General features: G+C 36.0%; 3 protein-coding genes and 1 pseudogene across 3 annotated transcripts; 3 read left to right on the top strand and 1 right to left on the bottom strand.

The window, feature by feature from the left end:
* The first annotated feature begins 948 nt into the window (after positions 1–948).
* On the top strand, positions 949–3961 carry LOC147927956 (uncharacterized; annotated as a pseudogene).
* A 253-nt stretch (positions 3962–4214) lies between these two features.
* Positions 4215–4749, bottom strand: LOC104743400 (uncharacterized protein At1g43920, Chloroplastic-like). The gene is made up of 2 exons (XM_010464488.1): positions 4576–4749; positions 4215–4502 (listed from the first exon to the last, which is right to left on the bottom strand). The coding sequence occupies exons 1-2, from the start codon at positions 4747–4749 to the stop codon at positions 4215–4217; spliced, it is 462 nt and encodes a 153-aa protein (XP_010462790.1).
* Positions 4750–12259: 7510 nt separating this feature from the next.
* On the top strand, positions 12260–17557 carry LOC104743399 (auxin response factor 19). The gene is made up of 12 exons (XM_087485824.1): positions 12260–12758; positions 13068–13180; positions 13264–13359; positions 13453–13509; positions 13611–13766; positions 13859–13943; positions 14032–14122; positions 14218–14578; positions 14666–14804; positions 14888–16599; positions 16697–16887; positions 17017–17557. Exons 1-12 carry the CDS (start codon positions 12716–12718, stop codon positions 17198–17200), a joined length of 3228 nt encoding a protein of 1075 aa, XP_087341950.1. The 5' UTR covers positions 12260–12715; the 3' UTR covers positions 17201–17557.
* Positions 17558–18882: 1325 nt separating this feature from the next.
* LOC147927955 (uncharacterized) lies at positions 18883–20972 on the top strand. The gene is made up of 7 exons (XM_087485954.1): positions 18883–18944; positions 19230–19425; positions 19572–19675; positions 19791–19848; positions 19893–19936; positions 20299–20613; positions 20752–20972. Exons 1-7 carry the CDS (start codon positions 18883–18885, stop codon positions 20933–20935), a joined length of 963 nt encoding a protein of 320 aa, XP_087342080.1. The 3' UTR covers positions 20936–20972.
* The last annotated feature ends 132 nt before the right edge of the window (positions 20973–21104 follow it).

Genomic DNA, 21104 nt, shown 5'->3' with positions numbered 1-21104 from the left:
AGAAGACTAAAAGAATGAAGAATCTGAGAAGAAGACAGAATCAAAATATCGAAAACAATCATCAGGCGGACCGCGGACCTGATCAATGATCTATTAGACTATTACCATCAATCATCATAGACCTAAAATTAAGTGCACTCAAGACTAAAACGACGCTAATGGGCTGTAAACTTATATTGGGCTAGTTTGGAAATGACAATTATGTGTCATGTGTGTGTGTGTGTTTTTTCTCGTTTTTGACTAGTAATAAGAAGGCGGAGGGTTTTAGGTAGTAAACGTAAAATTCTGGTTACAAAATCAAATTAAGTAATTAAAATTCTGGTTAAAAAGACACAGGAGGCAAGAGGTGAAATGGTGAATAGTGACTATTTTGGTCTTGATTGAACATGAGTGGGGAGGGAATAAAAAGTGAGTTTTTATTAAAAATCTTTGCTTCCCGCACGCTAACAGGTGGGTCTCGTTATTGTCATCAGTGCTAGATATTGTTGACACGTGTTTCTCTCTTTTACATATACTGCCGTCCGATGAATCATCTATCATATATCACTCGACCTCTACATTTCTTTTCGGGAAAAATGCCATTTAAATCCCCAACTTTCAAAATTATACCGAAAAAAGCCTAGACTTTTAACATGTCATTTTAATACTCAAGTTTTGGTTGACTACAGAATTAAATGATAAACTTTTATTGACCTGGCCGTTTTAGTCATCGTGATAATCTACGTTAGAAATCTCAAGACGGAGTTAATTGGCCGTTAACAGTGTCCGTCTATCAAAAAACGACGTCGTTTCTCTTAATGAAGAAACATAAAATCCCCAAATCGATTTCTAGGGTTCAAAAACCCCCAATTCGATTTTGAATTCGAAACCCCGAAATCTTTCTCCAATTCCAAACCTATTGAACAAAAATCTCTCATTATTTGAAATCGAGACGAAACCCTAATTGCGATGGCAAGAACCCGTGGAGGAGGACAGAAGCTTCCAACTCGGTGTTCAATAAGACTGAGTTCGTCGGAGACAGTGGAGGCAATGGAGACGGTGGAGACAGTGGAGGCAATGGAGACGGTGGAGACAGCGGATGCAATGGAGACGGTGCAGACTGCGGAGGCAATGGAGATAGAGGCAACGGTTCGCAACCCATCTGAGAGTGAGGCTGTTTCAAACCAACCTAAAGGAGCGACTGAGATTGGTCAACCGAAACAGAAAAAGCGAAGGAAGTATCGAAAAAGGAAGAAGAGTGAAGATATTGAAAAAGATCGTGAGGCTGTTAGTGGGGATGATTGTACGGTGGCTGGCGATGAAGACTGTGATGAGATTGGTTATGGAGACGAGGTAAACAGAAACGAAAACGAAGAGGAAGTTCGTCAATCTGACCAATTGGGCGTTGTAGTTGTAGAACCAGTTCTAGGTGTGGAACAAAATGGTGTAGGAAATGTAGGTGTAGAAGAAAACAATTGGGATTCCCATGTAAGAGAAAATGTCGAAAGAGATGAAGAAGATGCAGGTGTCGAGGAAGAAAATTGTGAAGACTTTGAAGCCGAATTTGGAACAGCTGCGAGAGATGAGGAGGATAATAAAGATGATGCATATAGTGGAGATGATATATGGGAAGATGAGAGGATTCCAGAGCCTCTAGCAAACAGTGATGATGAAGACGATTGTGATGAAAATGGTGATGGTCATGAAGCTGAAGATCCTGAAGAACTGCTGAGTTTGGGGAAAACATTCAATGGCCCAGAAGAATTCAAGATAGTTGTCTTGAGGTATTGTTTGAAAACCAGATACGACATCAAGCTTTATAGGTCACAAAGTTTGAAGATTGGTGCGAAGTGTTCTGCTACTGATGTCAAATGTCCATGGAGATGCTACTGCGCGTATGACAAGAAAAAGCATAAGATGCAAGTTAAAATATACGATGAAGAACATGCTTGTGTGAGGTCAGGGTACTCGAAGATGTTGAAGCAAGGAACAATTGCTTGGTTGTATAGAGAAAGGTTGAGAAGGAATCCCAAAATTACTAAACAAGAGATGGTTGCAGAGATCTTGAGGGAGTACGGTTTGACAGTGACTGAAGACCAATGTGCAAAGGCGAAGACCAAAGTTCTTAAAGAAAGGAAAGTGACACATCAAGAACATTTTGCTCGTATCTTTGATTATCAAGCAGAGATCTTCCGATCTAATCCGGATACAGCATTTGAGATTGAGACTGTACCGGGTACAACCATTGGAAGCTTACAAAGGTTTTACCGTCTGTTCATCTGTTTTAAGTCACAAAGAGATTCTTGGAAGCATACATGCAGACCTATCATAGGAATAGATGGTGCGTTTCTGAAGTGGGACGTTAAAGGTCAACTCTTAGCTGCTGTGGGAAGAGATGGGGATAATAGGATTGTTCCTATTGCATGGGCTGTTGTTGAGATTGAGAATGATGATAACTGGGAATGGTTTCTTAGGATGCTCAGTGCGAAGTTGGATCTTAAAGATGGGAAAAATTTCACAATCATCTCAGACAAACAATCGGTTAGTCCACTAAATTATTTTACATTCAATCTTACGATAAATGTCTTTTTCATTCTTACTTGTTGTATGGCTAATTACAGGGTTTAATGAAAGCAATCCAAACAGTCATTCCAGAAGCTGAGCATAGGCAGTGTTCTAGGCACATCATGGAAAACTGGAAAAGAAACAACCATGAGATGGAGCTGCAGAGACTCTTCTGGAAGATAGCTAGAAGCTACACGGTAGGAGAATTCAATGGGTATATGCTAGAGCTGAAGAATTACAATCCAAGTGCCTATGAGTCTCTACTGAAGACTAATCCCAGGTCATGGTCTTGAGCATTCTTTAAGGTTGGAAGTTGCTGCAATGACAACTTGAACAACCTTAGTGAGTCTTTCAATAGGACAATCCGCCAAGCGAGAAGGAAACCGTTACTAGAGATGTTGGAAGACATTAGAAGGCAATGTATGGTGCGCAATGCCAAAAGATATATAGTCGCTTGTAGATTGAAGACTCGATTCACAAAGAGAGTTCATGCTGAGATAAAGAAGAATATTGTTGGGGCACAGGCTTGTCAAAGATGGATGGCAAGACACAACAAACATGAAATAAAAGATGGTGATATGATTTACGAAGTGGACATGAGTGCTCGTACATGTGATGTATAAAGTGGCAGATGACAGGGATACCATGTGCTCATGATGCATCTGTCATCATAGGGAAGAAAGAGAAAGTTGAAGATTATGTTGTGGACTGGTACAAAGCAAGAATGTGGGAGCTAACATACTACGGTGGTATTAGGCCTGTTCAAAGCAAGCTCTTGTGGCCAAGTGTGACCAGATTAGGAGTGTTGCCACCTCCATGGAGAAGAGGCAATCCTGGTAGAACAAATAACCATGCTAGGCGAAAGGGGATGTTTGAGACTGCTTCTAGCTCCAACACCACACTATCACGCATGAACCGTGTCATGACATGTTCAAACTGCAAGGAAGAAGGACACAACAAACAAAGTTGTAAGAATCCGAGAGTTGCAACTCCACCAAGGAGAGCAAGAGGACGACCAAGAAAAGATCAGGTAATAATCATATTTGTTTAGAATATTGAATAAATAATGATATTGTTATTGACTTAGGAACCGAGGATTATCTTATTTGGACAGGGACAACCGTTGGTTGGAGAAACATCTCAGGGACCATCTTCTCAGGGACCACCATCGCCGGAACCATCATCTCAGGGACCACCACCGCAGGAACCATCATCTCAGGGACCACCACCGCAGGAACCATCATCTCATGGACCACCAAATCATGGAACATCATCTCAGGGACAATCTCAGAGACCACAGAGAGGACGATCATCACAGCGAGGAGGATCACAAAGAGGAGGCTCACAGAGAGGAAGATCACATATACCACCAAATCGGACAGGAGGTTGGCGTCCATGGTTTCAATGTTCAAGCTAATAAGCTTCTGTTGATGCAGTTTATGTGTTTTTTGGTTAGTTGCAGAACCGTATTTGGTGTTGTTGTTTGAGTGGTTTGGCTTGTGTGTCTTTACCATTTTAGGAACCGTATTTGGTGTTGTTGTTGTGTTTTGTTTTGTATTAAGACATGTTCTATTAAGTTATTTTCAGACATGATCTAAACATGAAATTGTCTATTTCATTCACCACCTCCAAGCGATTACAACACAGACAAACCATTTATGAAAATACACTTAATAACCAAAAACAACTTTCTTCTCTTTTCCTTGATCATACATCACATAAACCAACATAATGGTGATAACACAAAGCCACACAAAACACACTTTGAAGCACACTTTACAATTGTGAAGTTCCATTTTGCTAATCATTTCTTCATCCTTCAATTCTTGAATCATAGCCTTTAACTCATTTGCCTCACATTTAGCTTTGCTAATCTCATTTGCCATGATCGCTACTCTTGGCAGAGCATCTTCAACTTCTTCAAACACGGCATCCTCGACCCACTTAAACAAGTGATTCTAATGCACATACAAATGACACATTATTACCTTGAATTGGCTAGCAGAACGAAGAACAAGTTTATATACTTACATCTTTCTTGGTTGTCCACGAATTCGCATCTCTTTTGCTGGCACAACGGAAGAAAGGACGTCCCGGATTCTCTTGCGTCTTAGAAGTAAAGATAGTGACACCTAAACTACATACACACTTCGACGGCACACCACGCTCACCGACGACACCGGAAGTGACAGAGCTGGAACTCATTGGACAAGACTAAGGGGTTTCAAATTCAAAATCGAATTGGGGGTTTTTGAACCCTAGAAATCGATTTGGGGATTTTATGTTTCTTCATTAAGAGAAACGACATTGTTTTTTAATAGACGGACACCGTTAACGGCCAATTAACTCAGTCTTGGGGTTTCTAACGGAGATTATCATGACGACTAAAACGGCCAGGTCAACAAAAGTTTATCATTTAATTTTGTAGTCAACCAAAACTTGAGGATTAAAATGACATGTTAAAAGTCCAGACTTTTTTCGGCGCAATTTTGAAAGTTGGGAATTTAAACGGCATTTTTCCAATTTCTTTTCTAGTCTAAGTTTAGAAAACAAAATTAACATAGTATGTAACGTATATCAGTAACAACGTTTTAGATTATGAAAGCTTCAAGGAAAGAACACAAGTTATTTTTTGTTTGTGGTTCCATCTCTGATCGATAAGCTTAACTAGATGAGTTTCGTTACTAAATTGGACTAAATTATGTATCCCGGTTTAATGTTTCTGCATTTACACTTGGCGCGAATATCCTTTTTTTTTGTCAAGTATACATAAGAAAAATAGAAATGAGAGTCCCACACAAAATAGGAAAGACAAGATACCTGGTGATTGGGACCTTAGTGGTCCGTATTCAAAATTCAACACCTATGATCTAATCCATTTAGTTATCTGCCGACTTTAATAAGGTTGATGATATATAACAAGACCATATTTAAACCAAATCAAGCTGATCGAGTTATCCGATGACAACTCTAGCTAGGCACAAAAAGAAGACCCACTGATTTTAGAAATTTCTCAAAACAAACCCGAGAGTAGACATGAAACACTGGTCCCTAGACATGATTTAATCTCACCAAGACAAGTTTCGAGCTTTCGTTGTTATCATCAATAAACAACATTTGAAGGGGCCAAAAAAAAAATACATATATTAGCTCAAAATTTATTATTATCAGTTTATTATCATTCATGTCTTTTACTTATATATCGAACCAGCTTTACTTAGTTATAAGTTGCTGAACTTATAATCTCTATTATTATTTTTACAATTTTGTCTACTTTTCTTTATCTACTTAATTTAGGATTTGTAGTACTGCGTCTAAGACTACAGTTAAATCGAACGCGCGTAAGTTTTTGTGTGGAGTTTTCAAACAAGTTAAATATTCATTGTCAAGAATTGTTTGTATAGTTTAATTCCAAATATGTTCGTAGATCATCACAATTTTATGTGTACGTAGATTATTAAAAGTTTTGGGATTAGAGCATAAAACAGACAAGAATACAAGAACAATAAATGTAGCATCTAATTTATCGTTCAAGAAGATAGATGAAACTCTAAGCAAATGTTGTGGGGACCGTCGAAACGACGACACTTTGGTCGGTGAATCTCTCTTATCTATCAACATAAAATTTAAGACCGAGGAACCTTGTCTCACCCCTAATCTTCATACAATTGTAAGTTTATGAATAGTTATAAGATCATCACTTCAGAATGAGATTTAAAAGACAAACACATTGTTTCATTAATAAATTTAAAATAAACACTATATATATATATATATATATACACACACATAAAAATGTGATAAATTGTCTAAAGACATGCAGCTGTAAAGATTTAAATTTTGTTTGGCAATTACCCGAGAAGGGAAGGAAGGAGACATGGTTCTCGAGTTATATCAATTATTAAAAGAGACATAAAGATTAATTAAACAAGCATAATTACAGGTGATTAATTATTAATGATGGGTATGATACGATTTAGCGAGAGATTAGAGGAGAGAGTAATAATGAAAACAATGAAATTAAAAAATAAAGGAGGGGGAAGCGGAAAGAGAGGCATGTCGAGTGATGGCATGTAAAAACCTAACATGGGATCATTCCAATTGCATTTCCAACGCCACCAGCTGTGGAATTTCATTACACCAAATCATTCTGTTTGCTCTTATGTCCTCTACCACAATCTCTATATACACACACATGATCCAACATATATATATATATATATACATATGTTTGTGTGTTTCAGTGCATCTGATATGATTTTTTTTTGTCAACTGTTGAATCATTTCCTCGGTCGTACAATTCCCATGTTTTCTCTTTCTTAATTCTTATAATTTCTTATCAAAATCAAAGTTAGAATCTTTTTTTGGGCAATATATATGGTTTATAATCTAAATTTTTTCAGCGTCACTTCATTTCTAGAAAGATAAATTAAAAGGTAAATTCTTTTAGTTTGTGTAGTCATGTCTTATATATTGAAGTGCACTGCACCGAATCATGCCATGTGAACTATGTAGTAATCAAGTATACATACATGTACTCATGTACCTAGCTAGTAGAAACCAGTTTGTAATTTCAGTTGTGATTCTGCTCAGCTATAACCATCATGATTTTTTTCTCTCTTGATAAATTGTTGATTTTCCGTTATATAAAAAATTGAGTGATTAGTTTCCATTAGTTCAACTAATAGGCATGAAATTTCTCGAGTATTTTTTTTTCTTTTTATTATTCATTGTACTTTTGTCCATTATATATATGGGGTACAATGACAAGAGAGGCTTTTGAAAGTAAGAAAAAGAAATGGAAAAAAGGAAAAACGTGTAACGTTGATAGTAAGATTCTCTCTGTTGATTGATGACTGAGAACAAGGGAGAAGTAGTTGGGTCTTGTCGCATAATCTTCGCTTTTATTAACGTTGGTTTCCACATATTCTAACTTTCCATTGGTTGTGTTTGTCCTCAGTGTTGGTTGCTGTTTGTGAATACGTGTCATTCTTATAAAGATCATTATAACTAATATCAATCAGTGTGAATTTACATGCTATTATGCATGCGTATCTAATCAGATTTCTTGAGATGAAACCAAGTTAATCTCGAAATACGCCGTCATAATTTTTTTAACTGAGCCCAAACAGAGAGTATAATAAGTCTTAACCTTTGTGTTGTAATTGTCATCAAATATAAGTGAAACAGACATCCAAATGTTAATAATTTAATATCAAACTTAACACTTTTACCACCGTATCATCATCTCCGCACGTGGTGATATAACATTCTACAGACAGTAAATGATAACTATATATGATCGATGTCCCGGAAAAAAATATTGTAGCAAGCTATTAGCCTTGGTCATGGCTATTGGACATTAGTCTTTTCAAAAAAACAGATGCTTAGGTCCAAATTAAAATATTCATATGTATATGATTTTGAGATTTTGTGTCATCGTGGACTCGTGGTAACCAAATAAAACATATCAACCCAAAAAAGAACGGGAATAAAAAGATTCATGTGCAATCTTTTCTTTACGTCGATAGATCACGGTGAAATGTAAGCATATTTTACACACAAAATCAAGAAGTTGGAACATCATCATGGTGTTGTAGAAAACGAAACAAATGAAAATGTTACTAGTTTTTTTTTTTTTGTAATTTACGATGAGAGTGTAGTTTATTACATATATATATATATATATATATACGAGTGAATATGAATGTGTATGTGTATTTGTATGCATCAATCAGTGACATACATGTGCAGCTGTCTCTAGATATGTAGAAGCTGTCGAGGTTTGACCAATCTCCCTATAATTTTATCCCTCATCATCTAATACTCATTACCAGCAGCCACATGTTTTTTTCTTTAAATATTAATTACGAACAATATTCGTGAATATTTACACAAAATAATTGCTCAAATAATTTAACAGTGATAGCCTACACATCCATGCATACATATCTGGAATATGACTATATATATATATATGTTTATATAGTCTTTGTCGACAAAAATAATTTCACTTGGCAACAGTTGAATGGGAAATGTGTATTGATGTTGATTTTGTTGCCTCCGTAATAAACAGTGTTGTTGATATGATATGTCTCGCGTTTAAAATGATGTAAGAAATTATAACGACTTATACTCACTCATAGTATATAATTTCATTTTATAAAAAAAAAACATATTTATACATAAATATAATTTCATTTGAAGTGGATCGACCATACCAGACTCGAAAAAAAAAGATTAAAAAAAAAAAGAACAACCGTAAATATATGCATGTTAATAGTATTAAAAGAAACGTATGCATTTAATAGCTGACTGAAAAAAATGTCTAATTGCAAGTTACAACTTTAGGAACCTTCATGTACATGTATGTTCGGACTAAGAAAAAACTAATTTGCGTAGCTAATTTAATGTACGTATGAGTCGGTTTGGGTTAGAATGTTAGATCCATCCGTATTTGAGTTAATTATTGGATCGAACGAAAATAAACAAATACAAAACCAAGTTGTGGTGACAGAGTGATAATTTTTTTTTTCCTTCTGACTAGACAATGAATTCGGTTGTCTACATAGCTTAAAAATAATGCAAAATAGAACTAATTTTTTTTGACAAAACATAATATAACAGTTTTTTTCTTACTGTAAAAAACTAAAAATGTTGAGAGAAACATCAATGTTGAACCGATAAATGATATGATAGTCAAGATTCGTATTTTATTATATATTCAACTTATATGACCAATAGTATAATGATTTCAATTCCTTTCATTACAATTTAGTTAGTCGATATATATATTACTATCGATGAAAATACACAGCTATGATGAATATACATTTCATTGATTTTAGGTTCGGTATTCCTTGGTTATAAATATATATAAAAAAAGGTTTGCAACCTTCTTAGAACATATGTACCTTTGTACTACTGAAACATAAACTACAGTAGTGTGCAAATAAGATGTTAAGATAGTCTGAAATCTGGTTAACAGAAAAATAAAATATTGTTGGTTGGGAAAAATTAGAACAAACAAGAGAGTGTTTGTGTGGTTACGATGAGGAGAAGAGACACAGAGGCACACACTCACTCAACAGCAAAACCATATTGGCTAAACCGAAAGACTCGGTCGGAGTCTATAGCCTGTCTCTCCCGACATTGTCTGCCACACCTCACGTGCATGCTGCACCCACACTCACGTGCACATATGTTTTTAACTGTTTTTTTTTCTTTCAAGAAACCAAAAATAAAACAATATTCTCCCTATATTTATTGACTATCCTCTGTAATTTGTACATTCACGGTGGGAGAAATTGAGGGATCCATAAAACTAATCTAATGGTGCATGAATACGTAATATACATATCAATCTCGATTTGATGAAAGAAAAACTTTGCAGAATGCAATTTAATAAAATCGAACTACAATCTTAGATTCTTAGTATTACATAGAAACAAAAGTCAAGCTTGATAGTGGGAGGTGAAAAAAAAATATTAACAATGATTGAGTGTTGTTAGGATGGTTAATTCGTTTTGATGAGGAGTGGTTTCTAAACACATCAATTGTTGTACGTACGTATACCCTCCACGCGCAGCAAATATTGACCCAAAAAGGCCAAAAATAAAAATAAAGCATGCCTACTTTTATTCTTCTTGAGATTTACTTTGTCGTCCCATATCTTTTGAATTTTTGATCCTGTATGTTGAATTTTTGATCCTGGTGGGAGCGTAACACCAGACACCACCTCAACATGTCCACTGAGACTACTATCTTATTCAAAGGTCTTGACAGGCAGATTAGGGACGCTATCCTGGCGAAGAAGAATAGGAAGTGTTTTAGGACCGCTATGCGGATGTGGTTAAAGTTCGTGTAGAAGTATTATATCTCTCTTTTGGTTTCTTCTTTGTTTTTAGTTTTTTTTTGGCAAAAAATAACCTCTGTATCCAGCTTTTGTAAGTTCCTCGAACTATTAGTTCAATAAAATTCACATATTTATCAAAAAAATGTTTAAACCTAACTTATCAAACTTTACATTCCGTTTTTTTTGGAAGTTTTCTTTCATTAGGAGTTAAAGATTCTTGAGATAGCTTCAACTCGAATTTAGGAAATAATATACTCTTGTATAAAACAACATTTACAAATATTTACATGTTGTTAATTATGAACTATATGTAGAGAAAAAACACATATCAAAATAGACTATCCGATGGATATTAGTTTGCTGATATATCATATGTTGTACTTCACTACTTGTACTTAAACTTGAGTTCTTTATTTTCAATGTGGAAATGGTTTAACGTATTTATTTTCTTCTGTATTGATCAAAATATTAATTAATATATTCAAGTGTCATTTTTATTAACACAAATTCGATATATATATATATATATATTGTTTTGTTCAAAGAGCAATATATATTAAAATGGAAAAGAAATCAGAATATCAGTTTATTGTATACATGGAATGGAACAATCATCTTCTGAAAGTAGTATTGACAAATTCAGTAAAGAATATCTACTTTGGAAAGAGTTAGAGTTGTTCACGAAACATATTTTAAATGTTCCAAATTAAATTCCGGTTTTCTAAACATAGACTAGCTAGGCTAGCCTGCAACATTAATAAACACAATGGTGATAATTAGGTCAAAACATCCCAACTAAATGCATATAAACTGAATTTTTTTTGTTAAAAAATCTAAAAATTTAAATAAAATTACCTGTTTTCCAGAAACAAAAGTGAAATCATATTATACTAAAATTTTAAAATCAATAAGAAAGAAGATGGCGTTGAAATGGAAAGGCTCTATAACAGTTTTCTATTTATACGTAGAGAGCTGAAAGTAAGGAACTACTCTACTCCCCGTCCAGATTAATTGTAAAGCACTTTATACATCTTAATTTTAGTAGAAAAGAACACTTTATTATAGAAGTACAATTTGATTAAAAAAAGTTCAGAAGATTAATAAAGTAAATATAAATCCTGAAAAATATAATTATTACACATGAAGCTAAGCTTTAATTGGAGTATAATGATGTCCGTAGCTCTGTAAACATGTGGAGTTCTCCTCCTTTTGCGGCTAGTGGGTGCTCCATTGCGTATCAAAAGGAATATTATTCTAATCATAATCAAGTAATTAAAATACTATTTTCGTAATGCATTTAAATAATAATATATTTCCAATGTCTTTTTTTTTTTTCATGCATTATACGGTTTCGACCAATCCATAATAGTATTCTAATATCTAAATATATTCATGATAATATCAACAAATATGCGTGAGCTTTTATGATCTTGTTCGTTTATACGAATATTAAAATAATTTTAAACATTTTTATAATCTAAATGATAACAAAGAATCCTAACATAAAGAACAAAGTGGTACATCTTTTAATTTTGGATTTAGTTATTTGAATAGTATTAAAAATTTACTTCATTTGGCTTTGCACTTGTCGATCCGCCGAACCTAATCCAAGTATTCTCAACAAATCCGGTTATTCAACTAATTAATATGACATTAAACAATATTTTCTATAGTTACATGAATAAAAATAAAAATATGTTTAGAAAACGAGGGAAAGTTAACAGAATTTTTTTTTTTTTAAAACCATGGACTATTTTTATTTTCCAACAACATCAAATTACAACAATAAAGACATAAAAAAAAAAAAAAAAGAAAAAAAGAGAAGAGTAATAAAAAAGGGGTGGGGACGGACAAGAAGAAGACATCAAGTGGGGGGTGCCACGTCAGAGGGCATAAGAAAATATTTCATCTTCTCTCGCATGTATCCGATTCCGATCCCAATCCTTTAATAATAATAAAACCCCAAAATTATTTAAAAAAGAAACACTTGAGAATCTGCAGAAACACGAAATTAAAGTTTTAAAGCTTTTTTTTTTTAAGAGCTTAAATTTTTTGCTCTGAAGCTTCAAAATATTTGTTATGAGCTAAAAAAAAAAAGAATCCTTTTTTTTTTTTTTTAATCTTTCTTACTGGAACGATTTTTGTATTCAAAATCATTGTTTTAGTTTCTCATGCTCTCTCTTCTCTCTTTTTTCTTCTTCCCCTTTTAGAGTAGCAGAGAGCTAATAACAACAGATTCGTTGTTTATTTTGGCTGAAGAAGAAGAACTCTGTTTCCAAAGTTTTTTTTTTTTTGTTTTTTTGTTTCTAATAAACCATGAAGGCTCCATCAAATGGGTTTCTTCCCAATTCCAACGAAGGTACAACAATTCTTGAATTCAATTTCTTTCTCAACCTTTTTCTGGGTTTGGAGTTCAATTACAGTTTCTGCATTTCACTATTTTTTTTTTTTTTTTTTTTTTTTTTTTTTTTAGAGTTTTGATTTATTCTATTTCTTCAAAACTTGGAGTCAGCAGAAAAGCCACAAATCTAGTTCTGCTTTTCTATCACTGTATTTAATGGAAGTGGTTGAAACATCATTAATGCCATAACTTTTCATGAGCAAAATATGCAAAGATTTGAATATGTTTTTTTTTTGTGTGTGTTGTTGTTGTTGTTGTGATGAACAGGAGAGAAGAAGCCAATCAATTCTCAACTATGGCACGCTTGTGCAGGGCCTTTGGTTTCATTACCTCCTGTCGGAAGTCTCGTAGTTTACTTCCCTCAAGGACATAGCGAGCAAGTATGTTCCAAACAGCTTATTAGAGAATTGGAAACCTTTTGATTGCAGTCTGAGTAGTTATGTTCTATGAACCCCCTTTTCAGGTTGCAGCATCGATGCAGAAGCAAACAGATTTTATACCAAATTACCCAAATCTTCCTTCTAAGCTGATTTGCTTGCTTCACAGTGTTACATTACATGTAAGCCTCTTTTTTTTAGCCTCCAACTTGTGAATCAATATCAGAGAGAGAAGACGAAAGAGAACTAATCATAACCTGTGAAATCTAAATCAGGCTGATACCGAAACCGATGAAGTCTATGCACAGATGACTCTTCAACCGGTGAATAAGGTCTGAATCTTCAATCTTCATGAGTTTAGCTTGAGGTGGTGTCTTGGTTCAAAGTTGACAACTTTTTGTGCTGATCTTGCTCTATTATCAAATGTGTACAGTATGACAGAGAAGCGTTGCTAGCTTCTGATATGGGTCTGAAACTAAACAGACAACCTACTGAGTTTTTCTGCAAGACTCTTACAGCGAGTGACACAAGCACTCACGGTGGATTCTCTGTACCGCGTCGTGCAGCTGAGAAAATATTCCCTCCTCTTGTATGTCTCTTGATCAAAGCTACTCTCAAAACTGTTTTGTAATTCCTCTTTTGAATCCGTTTCCTAAAAGTTCTGAGGATGCTTGGATATAGGATTTCTCGATGCAACCGCCTGCACAAGAGATTGTAGCCAAAGATTTACATGATACTACATGGACTTTCAGACATATCTATCGAGGTTTTGAATCATCTCAAGATTGGTTTATTAATCGAAAATATTAAAAACTTCAACCTGATTTGTTTTCTTTGCTGTGATCTGTTTTCAGGCCAACCAAAAAGACACTTGCTTACCACAGGTTGGAGCGTTTTTGTTAGCACAAAGAGACTATTTGCGGGTGATTCAGTTTTGTTTGTAAGGTATGAGTCATACTTAGATCAAAACACTAAGCAGAAATGGACTTTGGACTTTCCTCTTCTCATAAGGGCTTTTGGGTTTAAATACTATTTTGCAGAGATGAGAAATCACAGCTGATGTTGGGTATACGACGTGCAAATAGGCAAACTCCGACCCTTTCCTCATCGGTCATATCCAGTGACAGTATGCACATTGGGATTCTTGCAGCTGCAGCTCATGCTAATGCCAACAGTAGCCCTTTCACCATCTTCTTCAATCCAAGGGCAAGTCCTTCAGAGTTTGTAGTTCCTTTAGCCAAATACAACAAAGCTTTGTACGCGCAAGTATCTCTGGGGATGCGATTCCGGATGATGTTTGAGACTGAAGATTGTGGAGTTCGCAGATATATGGGTACGGTCACTGGTATCAGTGATCTTGACCCTGTAAGATGGAAAGGCTCACAATGGCGTAATCTTCAGGTAATGTATATTAGAGTTATGCTAAACTCTTAATGATGCTCATTTCTTCTGAATATTTTCCTGAATCCTTCTTCATGGTTTAAACAGGTAGGATGGGATGAATCAACAGCTGGAGATAGGCCAAGCCGAGTATCCATATGGGAAATCGAACCTGTTATAACTCCTTTTTACATATGCCCTCCTCCATTCTTTAGACCTAAGTACCCGAGGCAACCGGGAATGCCAGGTGAGTTTATTCCTTTCCATCTTCTTCTTTTTCCATAGATCTTTGTCTAGTTTCCGGAGACTAACCGTGGAAGTCTGTTGCAGATGATGAGTTGGACATGGAAAACGCTTTCAAAAGAGCAATGCCTTGGATGGGAGAAGAATTTGGGATGAAAGACGCACAGAGTTCGATGTTCCCTGGCTTAAGTCTGGTTCAATGGATGAGTATGCAGCAAAACAATCCGTTGTCAGGTTCTGCTACTCCTCAGCTCCCCGCCGCGCTCTCATCTTATAACCTACCAAACAATTTTGCTTCCAACGACCCTTCCAAGCTGTTGAACTTCCAATCCCCAAACCTCTCTTCCGCAAATTCCCAATTCAACAAACCAAATACGGCTAACCATATCAGCCAACAGATGCAAACACAACCAGCCATAGCGAAATCTCAACAGCAACAACAGCAGCTGCAACAACTACAGATGTCACACCAACAGCTGCAGCAACAAGGGATTTATAACACAGGTTCCATTAACAATGGTGTGAATGCTGTTGCTAACCAAGTCTCTAGTCAAAATCCACACCAATCTACTGGATTCTCTCAGTCGCAGCTTCAGCAACAGTCAATGCTCCCTAATGGTGCTAAAATGACACACCAGAACATAAACTCAGCGGGGAATAAAGGCTTGACATCATTTGCACAAGAATTGCAGTTTCAGCAACAACTGGAATTGCATAACAGTAGCCAATTATTAAGAAACCAGCAAGAACAGTCCTCTCTGCATTCACTACAACAATCTCTGTCCCAAAATCCACATCAGCTCCAAATGCAACAACAATCGCCAAAACCAAGTCCTTCACAACAGCTTCAGTTGCAGCTACTCCAGAAGCTACAGCAGCAGCAGCAACAGCAGCAGTCAATTCCTCCAGTAAGTTCATCCTTACAGCCGCAGTTATCGGCGTTGCAGCAGACACAAAGCCATCAATTGCAACAACTTCTGTCATCTCAGAATCAGCAGCCCTTGGCGCATGGTAATAACAGCTTCTCAGCTTCAACTTTCATGCAGCCTCCACAGATTCAGGTGAACCATCAGCAACAGGGACAAATGAATAACAAACCTCTTGTAGTCCCCGGAAGATCACATTCTGGTCACACAGATGGAGAAGCTCCTTCTTGTTCAACCTCACCTTCCGCCAATAACACCGGGCATGATAATGTTTCACCAACGAATTTCCTCAGCAGAAATCAACAACAAGGACAAGGTGTATCTGTATCTGCATCTGATTCTGTCTTTGAGCGTGCGAGCAATCCGGTTCAAGAGCTTTATGCAAAAAACGACAGCCGGATCAATCAAGGCCTAGTGAATTTGAAGAGTGCTGGTGAACAGTTCAAATTTAAAGGCGCAGTAACAGATCAAATCGATGTATCCACAGCGGGAACAACGTATTGTCCTGATGTTGTTGGCTCTGCACAGCAGCAACAGACTTTCCCACTACCATCATTTGGTTTCGATGGAGATTGCCAATCTCATCATCCAAGAAACAATTTAGCTTTTGCTAGTAATCTCGAAGCCGTAACTCCTGATGCTCTGTATTCTCAAAAGGACTTTCAAAACTTGGTTCCCAACTATGGCAACGCACCAAGAGACATTGAGACAGAGCTATCCAGTGCTGCAATCAGTTCTCAGTCATTTGGTATTCCCAGCATCCCCTTTAAGTCAGGATGTTCAAATGAGGTCGGTGGCATCAATGATTCAGGCATCATGAATGGTGGTGGACTCTGGCCCAATCAGACTCAACGAATGCGAACATATACAAAGGTTAGAGATCTTTGTCTCCCTTTCCAAAGCTATAATCTTTTGCCTCTTAAGCTTTGAATGTTAAAATGCTGAAATTTGTTAATCTTAATACTTGAAGGTTCAAAAACGAGGGTCAGTAGGAAGATCAATAGATGTTACCCGTTATAGCGGCTATGATGAACTTAGGCATGACTTAGCAAGAATGTTTGGCATCGAAGGACAGCTCGAAGATCCGCTAACCTCTGACTGGAAACTCGTCTACACTGATCATGAAAACGATATATTACTCGTTGGTGATGATCCTTGGGAGTAAGTTCCAGACCTTAAAAATCTCTCTACATCAATCAAAGATTCAACAACAGCTCTTAAAGAAAAAGAAATCTCAGAATAAAACAAGAATCCACAATTCTGATGATGCTTGTCTGTTTGTTTTCTCAGGGAGTTTGTGAACTGCGTGCAAAACATAAAGATACTATCATCAGCAGAAGTGCAGCAAATGAGCTTAGACGGAGATCTTGCAGCTATCCCGGCCACAAACCAAGCCTGCAGTGAAACAGACAGCGGAAATGCTTGGAAAGTACATTATGAAGACACTTCTGCTGCAGCTTCATTCAACAGATAGAAAAAAAGATAAGATGCAAATAGACCAAATCAACTTACATCGAGATCATTCCAGGCCGTCGCAAAGTACAACTTTTTTTATGTGTACTGCAAAGTGCAAACAACAAACTAAGAAGAAGAAGAAGATGAAAGATACTGCAAGGTATATATACATTTTTATAGGACAGTGATTTGATTTTTCTTTCTAACTTGAGATGTTGTTGTACTTTCTTGTTTCCATATTTATTATATATGTATGCTTGACAAAAAAAAAGAAAAAAAGAGAACAAGTCAACTAAAAAACAATGTAATGTGAATGTAATATTGTAATGTAACTAAAAACAATCATCTTCACTAATGATTAATCTTTGTTTCCTTTCTTCTTCTTCTCCTTCTCTTCAATGTATACTCTTCTTCTAGACTCAGGCCATTCAACAGATAGAAAAACAAAGATGCACATAGACCAAATCAACTTACATCGAGATCATTCCAGGCCATCGCAAAGTACAGCTCTTTGTTTTTTTAAATGTGTACTGTAAACAACAAACTGAGAAGGAGAAGAAGAAGACGAAAGATACTGCAAGGTATATATACATTTTTCTAGGACAGGACAGTGATTTGATTTTTCATTCTAACTTTAGATATTGTTGTACTTTCTTGTTTCCGTATACTTATGATCGAAGAGCTGGGAAAAGGGTATATTTCATTCAAAACCATTTAGAAAGTATATTTTTCTACTTATACAATAAAATAGTGTATTTTTTTAACTTGAACCATTAACAAAGTTCAAATAAACAACCTAAACTCTTATTAGTAGTGTCAAAATCCACATCGACTAATTTAAACATTAGTCAACTGTAAAAATGCTAACGAGGCATGATGGCATGATGTAGACGTTCACGATGCATGATTTAGACACTGACGAGGCATGTTGCTAAATCATTGATTTTGTGTGTTAATAATTTTTTTATTTTGTAATTATTTTATCCAAAAATATTATATTGTTTAAAAAATTAATGATGTAATAATTTATAAAAGCTGTAATTATAAATATTCATTGAACTTAATTATGCAATAGATAGATAAAATTATCGATTTCATGATTTAAAATATATTTTTAATTTTCTTTTACCTAAATAGTATTATTTGGTTAAGAAGATAATATTAATTTTGTTAAAGGTAATTTCCATAATTATAATATGCCTCCTCAGTGTCCTAATCATGCACCAGTGATCGTCATGGTGATTTGAAGCTTCCTGATCTCTACCTTTCATCGAGCCACTGCAACATAGCTTCGGACATGAAGAATCATAGAGAGAAGATTCTGATGAGAGATATCCCGAGCGCCACCGTTGCGATTTGAGTCACGACCATCGTGATTGCCATGGTGATTCGAAGCTTCTGATTCTGGGGTCCGGAAACCAACACGAAGAACTCATGAGAGTCCTCACACCACTGTGGACGGGGCTAATAGGAGCCTGGTATAACAGCTGTTGTAGGTAAACTTGATTCTGGTGCAAGCATTGTTACTTTTTCTGCATAGGCTTAACAATGGTGATTTTGTTCAATGTAGCATATATGCTCATAAGTTTGTTAGTCTTATTTGAAATACTAAAAGAATATTTGGTCTGAACTTGTGTTGGATATGTCTTGTGATTTTTCTTTTCTGATGTTTTTCTTGCTTTGTTGTCTCCATTTCTAAAGATGGGTGGGTTAATTCTGAGAGGAAGAAGGATGATACCACTGCTGGGGAGTAGAAACACACGGTAGGAAATTTTTTTGTTTCCTGACCTATTCCTTGTTTTGTTAATGCATTGCTTGCAATTACCATTGTCTTGCATGTATCTAAGCCAGTGAGAGCTACAGATTCTACGCCATTTCAGCTGAGTTCCCCCAAGGTGGTGGTGACAAGGACAAAACTTTATTCTTCCATTTCTCAGTCCAGCACAACTACATGAAGCTTCTTAGTGGTTTTGGTGGAGAAACCCCATACAGGCTTAAAACCTAATCATCTCAACATTTTCAACTAACATCAATATTTCAAAAATCAGTGGCTACATCTACAATGAAGCCAAACACCTAATCAAGGTCAAGAAGGATGTTCCATGTGAAACTGACCAGCTGAACCATGTATACACATTTATCCTCCACCCAGATGCTAGCATGTTCAAGATTCAAACTGAAAGTCTGTACTCTGACTGGGATCTTCTCCCACCCAAGAAGATCAAGGACCCCAACACCAAGAAGGTATTGAGTAACTTATGAACTTAGAACCAACCACTTGTAGATAAATTATGTAGCAAACTAGAACCAGCCACACCGATGCTCATGCAACCTGAGTCTCAGATCAAATTGGTTGATTATACTTGTTATACCATCTACAAATTGATTAGTTTTTTAAAGCCTGGGACCAAGAAGGGTACGACTCTGAAGGCAAGAAACTAACTGATGCGAAGAAGGTAGAAGAAACCTTCTTAGACCTACTGATGCGAAGAAGGTAGAAACCTTCTTAAACCTACTCATGCAAATTCTTAAACCTCTTGTTGTGTTTGCATTCACTGGTTTTTCTTTTTGTGTCTTCTATTCTCTAAGGCTATCATATAACTCTTTAGAAAATCAGAAACCCCAACTACAAGGGCAAGTGGGAAGCTCCAACGATTGACAACCCTGGTACTTATTTTTATCTTTCTTTGTCCATATTTTTCATGTTGCAGAATATACATGTTATTTATGGTTCGTTGCTATTTGATAGTTTCTGGTATGTATAGAAATCTCGGTTAATTTAGATTCTAATGATGAAGTGATTTCTTGCTTCCAAATGTTTTAAAACCAAGTGGTCTTAGCTTATATTAATAGCCACACCAATTTGACACATTTAGTATCTATATCTTATTTTACCTTGATTTACACGTTTAAGTGTAGTACTCGGCTAGCTGAAGTATGTTGGGATCGAATTGTGGTAGGTAGAGAAATCTTGTCACTTAGAACGGCCGTTTATCTTCGAAAATCTGATTTGGTCCCATGACTCGCATCTAAAATACTTATCACTCACAGATTTACAGAGTCTTCTTTGCTTATGTAAAGGTCCTTGAAACTAATGATATGTTATCTATTTTCCAGGTGGAATGATACTACAAATGGAGGATGTTTTTCTTTTGAGCAAATGGAGGATGTTTTTAAGAATTTGTCTCCACATAGTTATTCTGCATTGAGTTTACATGTGAAGACATATAATGTGGATTTAACAAAGGTTATAACGAATTACTTCAACTTTCATGATGTTACCCGTTATAGCGGCTATGATGAACTTAGGCATGACTTAGCAAGAATGTTTGGCATCGAAGGACAGCTCGAAGATCCGCTAACCTCTGATTGGAAACTCGTCTACACTGATCATGAAAACGATATATTACTCGCTGGTGATGATCCTTGGGAGTAAGTTCCACACCTTAAAAACCTTCTATATCAATCAAAGATTCGACAACAGCTCTTAGAAAAAAAAGAAAAAAAGAAATCTCAGAATAAAACAAGAATCCACAATTCTGATAATGCTTGTCTGTTTGTTTTGCTCAGGGAGTTTGTGAACTGCGTGCAAAACATAAAGATACTATCATCAGCAGAAGTGCAGCAAATGAGCTTAGACGGAGATCTTGCAGCTATCCCGGCCACAAACCAAGCCTGCAGTGAAACAGACAGCGGAAATGCTTGGAAAGTACATTATGAAGACACTTCTGCCGCAGCTTCATTCAACAGATAGAAAAAAAAAAGATGCACATAGACCAAATCAACTTACATCGAGACGCCATCGCAAAGTACAGCTTTTTTTAAATGTGTACTGCAAACAACAAACCGAGAAGAAGAAGAAGAAGAAGAAGAAGACGAAAGATACTGCAAGGTATATATACATTTCTATAGGACAGTGATTT

The sequence above is a fragment of the Camelina sativa genome, chromosome 14 (genome assembly GCF_030686135.1).
Source record: "Camelina sativa cultivar CO46 ecotype springtype chromosome 14, ASM3068613v1".
Classification (NCBI taxonomy): domain Eukaryota; kingdom Viridiplantae; phylum Streptophyta; class Magnoliopsida; order Brassicales; family Brassicaceae; genus Camelina; species Camelina sativa.
The sequence above is the reverse complement of the archived record's forward strand: the minus strand, read 5'-3'. Positions and strand labels throughout refer to the sequence as shown.

Coding starts and splice junctions, on each gene's coding strand:
- LOC147927955 (XM_087485954.1), top strand. CDS start 18,883: ATGGGTGGGTTAATTCTGAGAGGAAGAAGGATGATACCACTGCTGGGG. Junction 19,426..19,571: donor AGGACCCCAACACCAAGAAG/GTATTGAGTAAC, acceptor CAAATTGATTAG/TTTTTTAAAGCCTGGGACCA. Junction 20,614..20,751: donor GCTGGTGATGATCCTTGGGA/GTAAGTTCCACA, acceptor TGTTTTGCTCAG/GGAGTTTGTGAACTGCGTGC.
- LOC104743400 (XM_010464488.1), bottom strand. CDS start 4,749: ATGAGTTCCAGCTCTGTCACTTCCGGTGTCGTCGGTGAGCGTGGTGTG. Junction 4,503..4,575: donor CGTGGACAACCAAGAAAGAT/GTAAGTATATAA, acceptor TATGTGCATTAG/AATCACTTGTTTAAGTGGGT.
- LOC104743399 (XM_087485824.1), top strand. CDS start 12,716: ATGAAGGCTCCATCAAATGGGTTTCTTCCCAATTCCAACGAAG. Junction 12,759..13,067: donor TCTTCCCAATTCCAACGAAG/GTACAACAATTC, acceptor TGTGATGAACAG/GAGAGAAGAAGCCAATCAAT. Junction 13,767..13,858: donor AGAAAATATTCCCTCCTCTT/GTATGTCTCTTG, acceptor GCTTGGATATAG/GATTTCTCGATGCAACCGCC.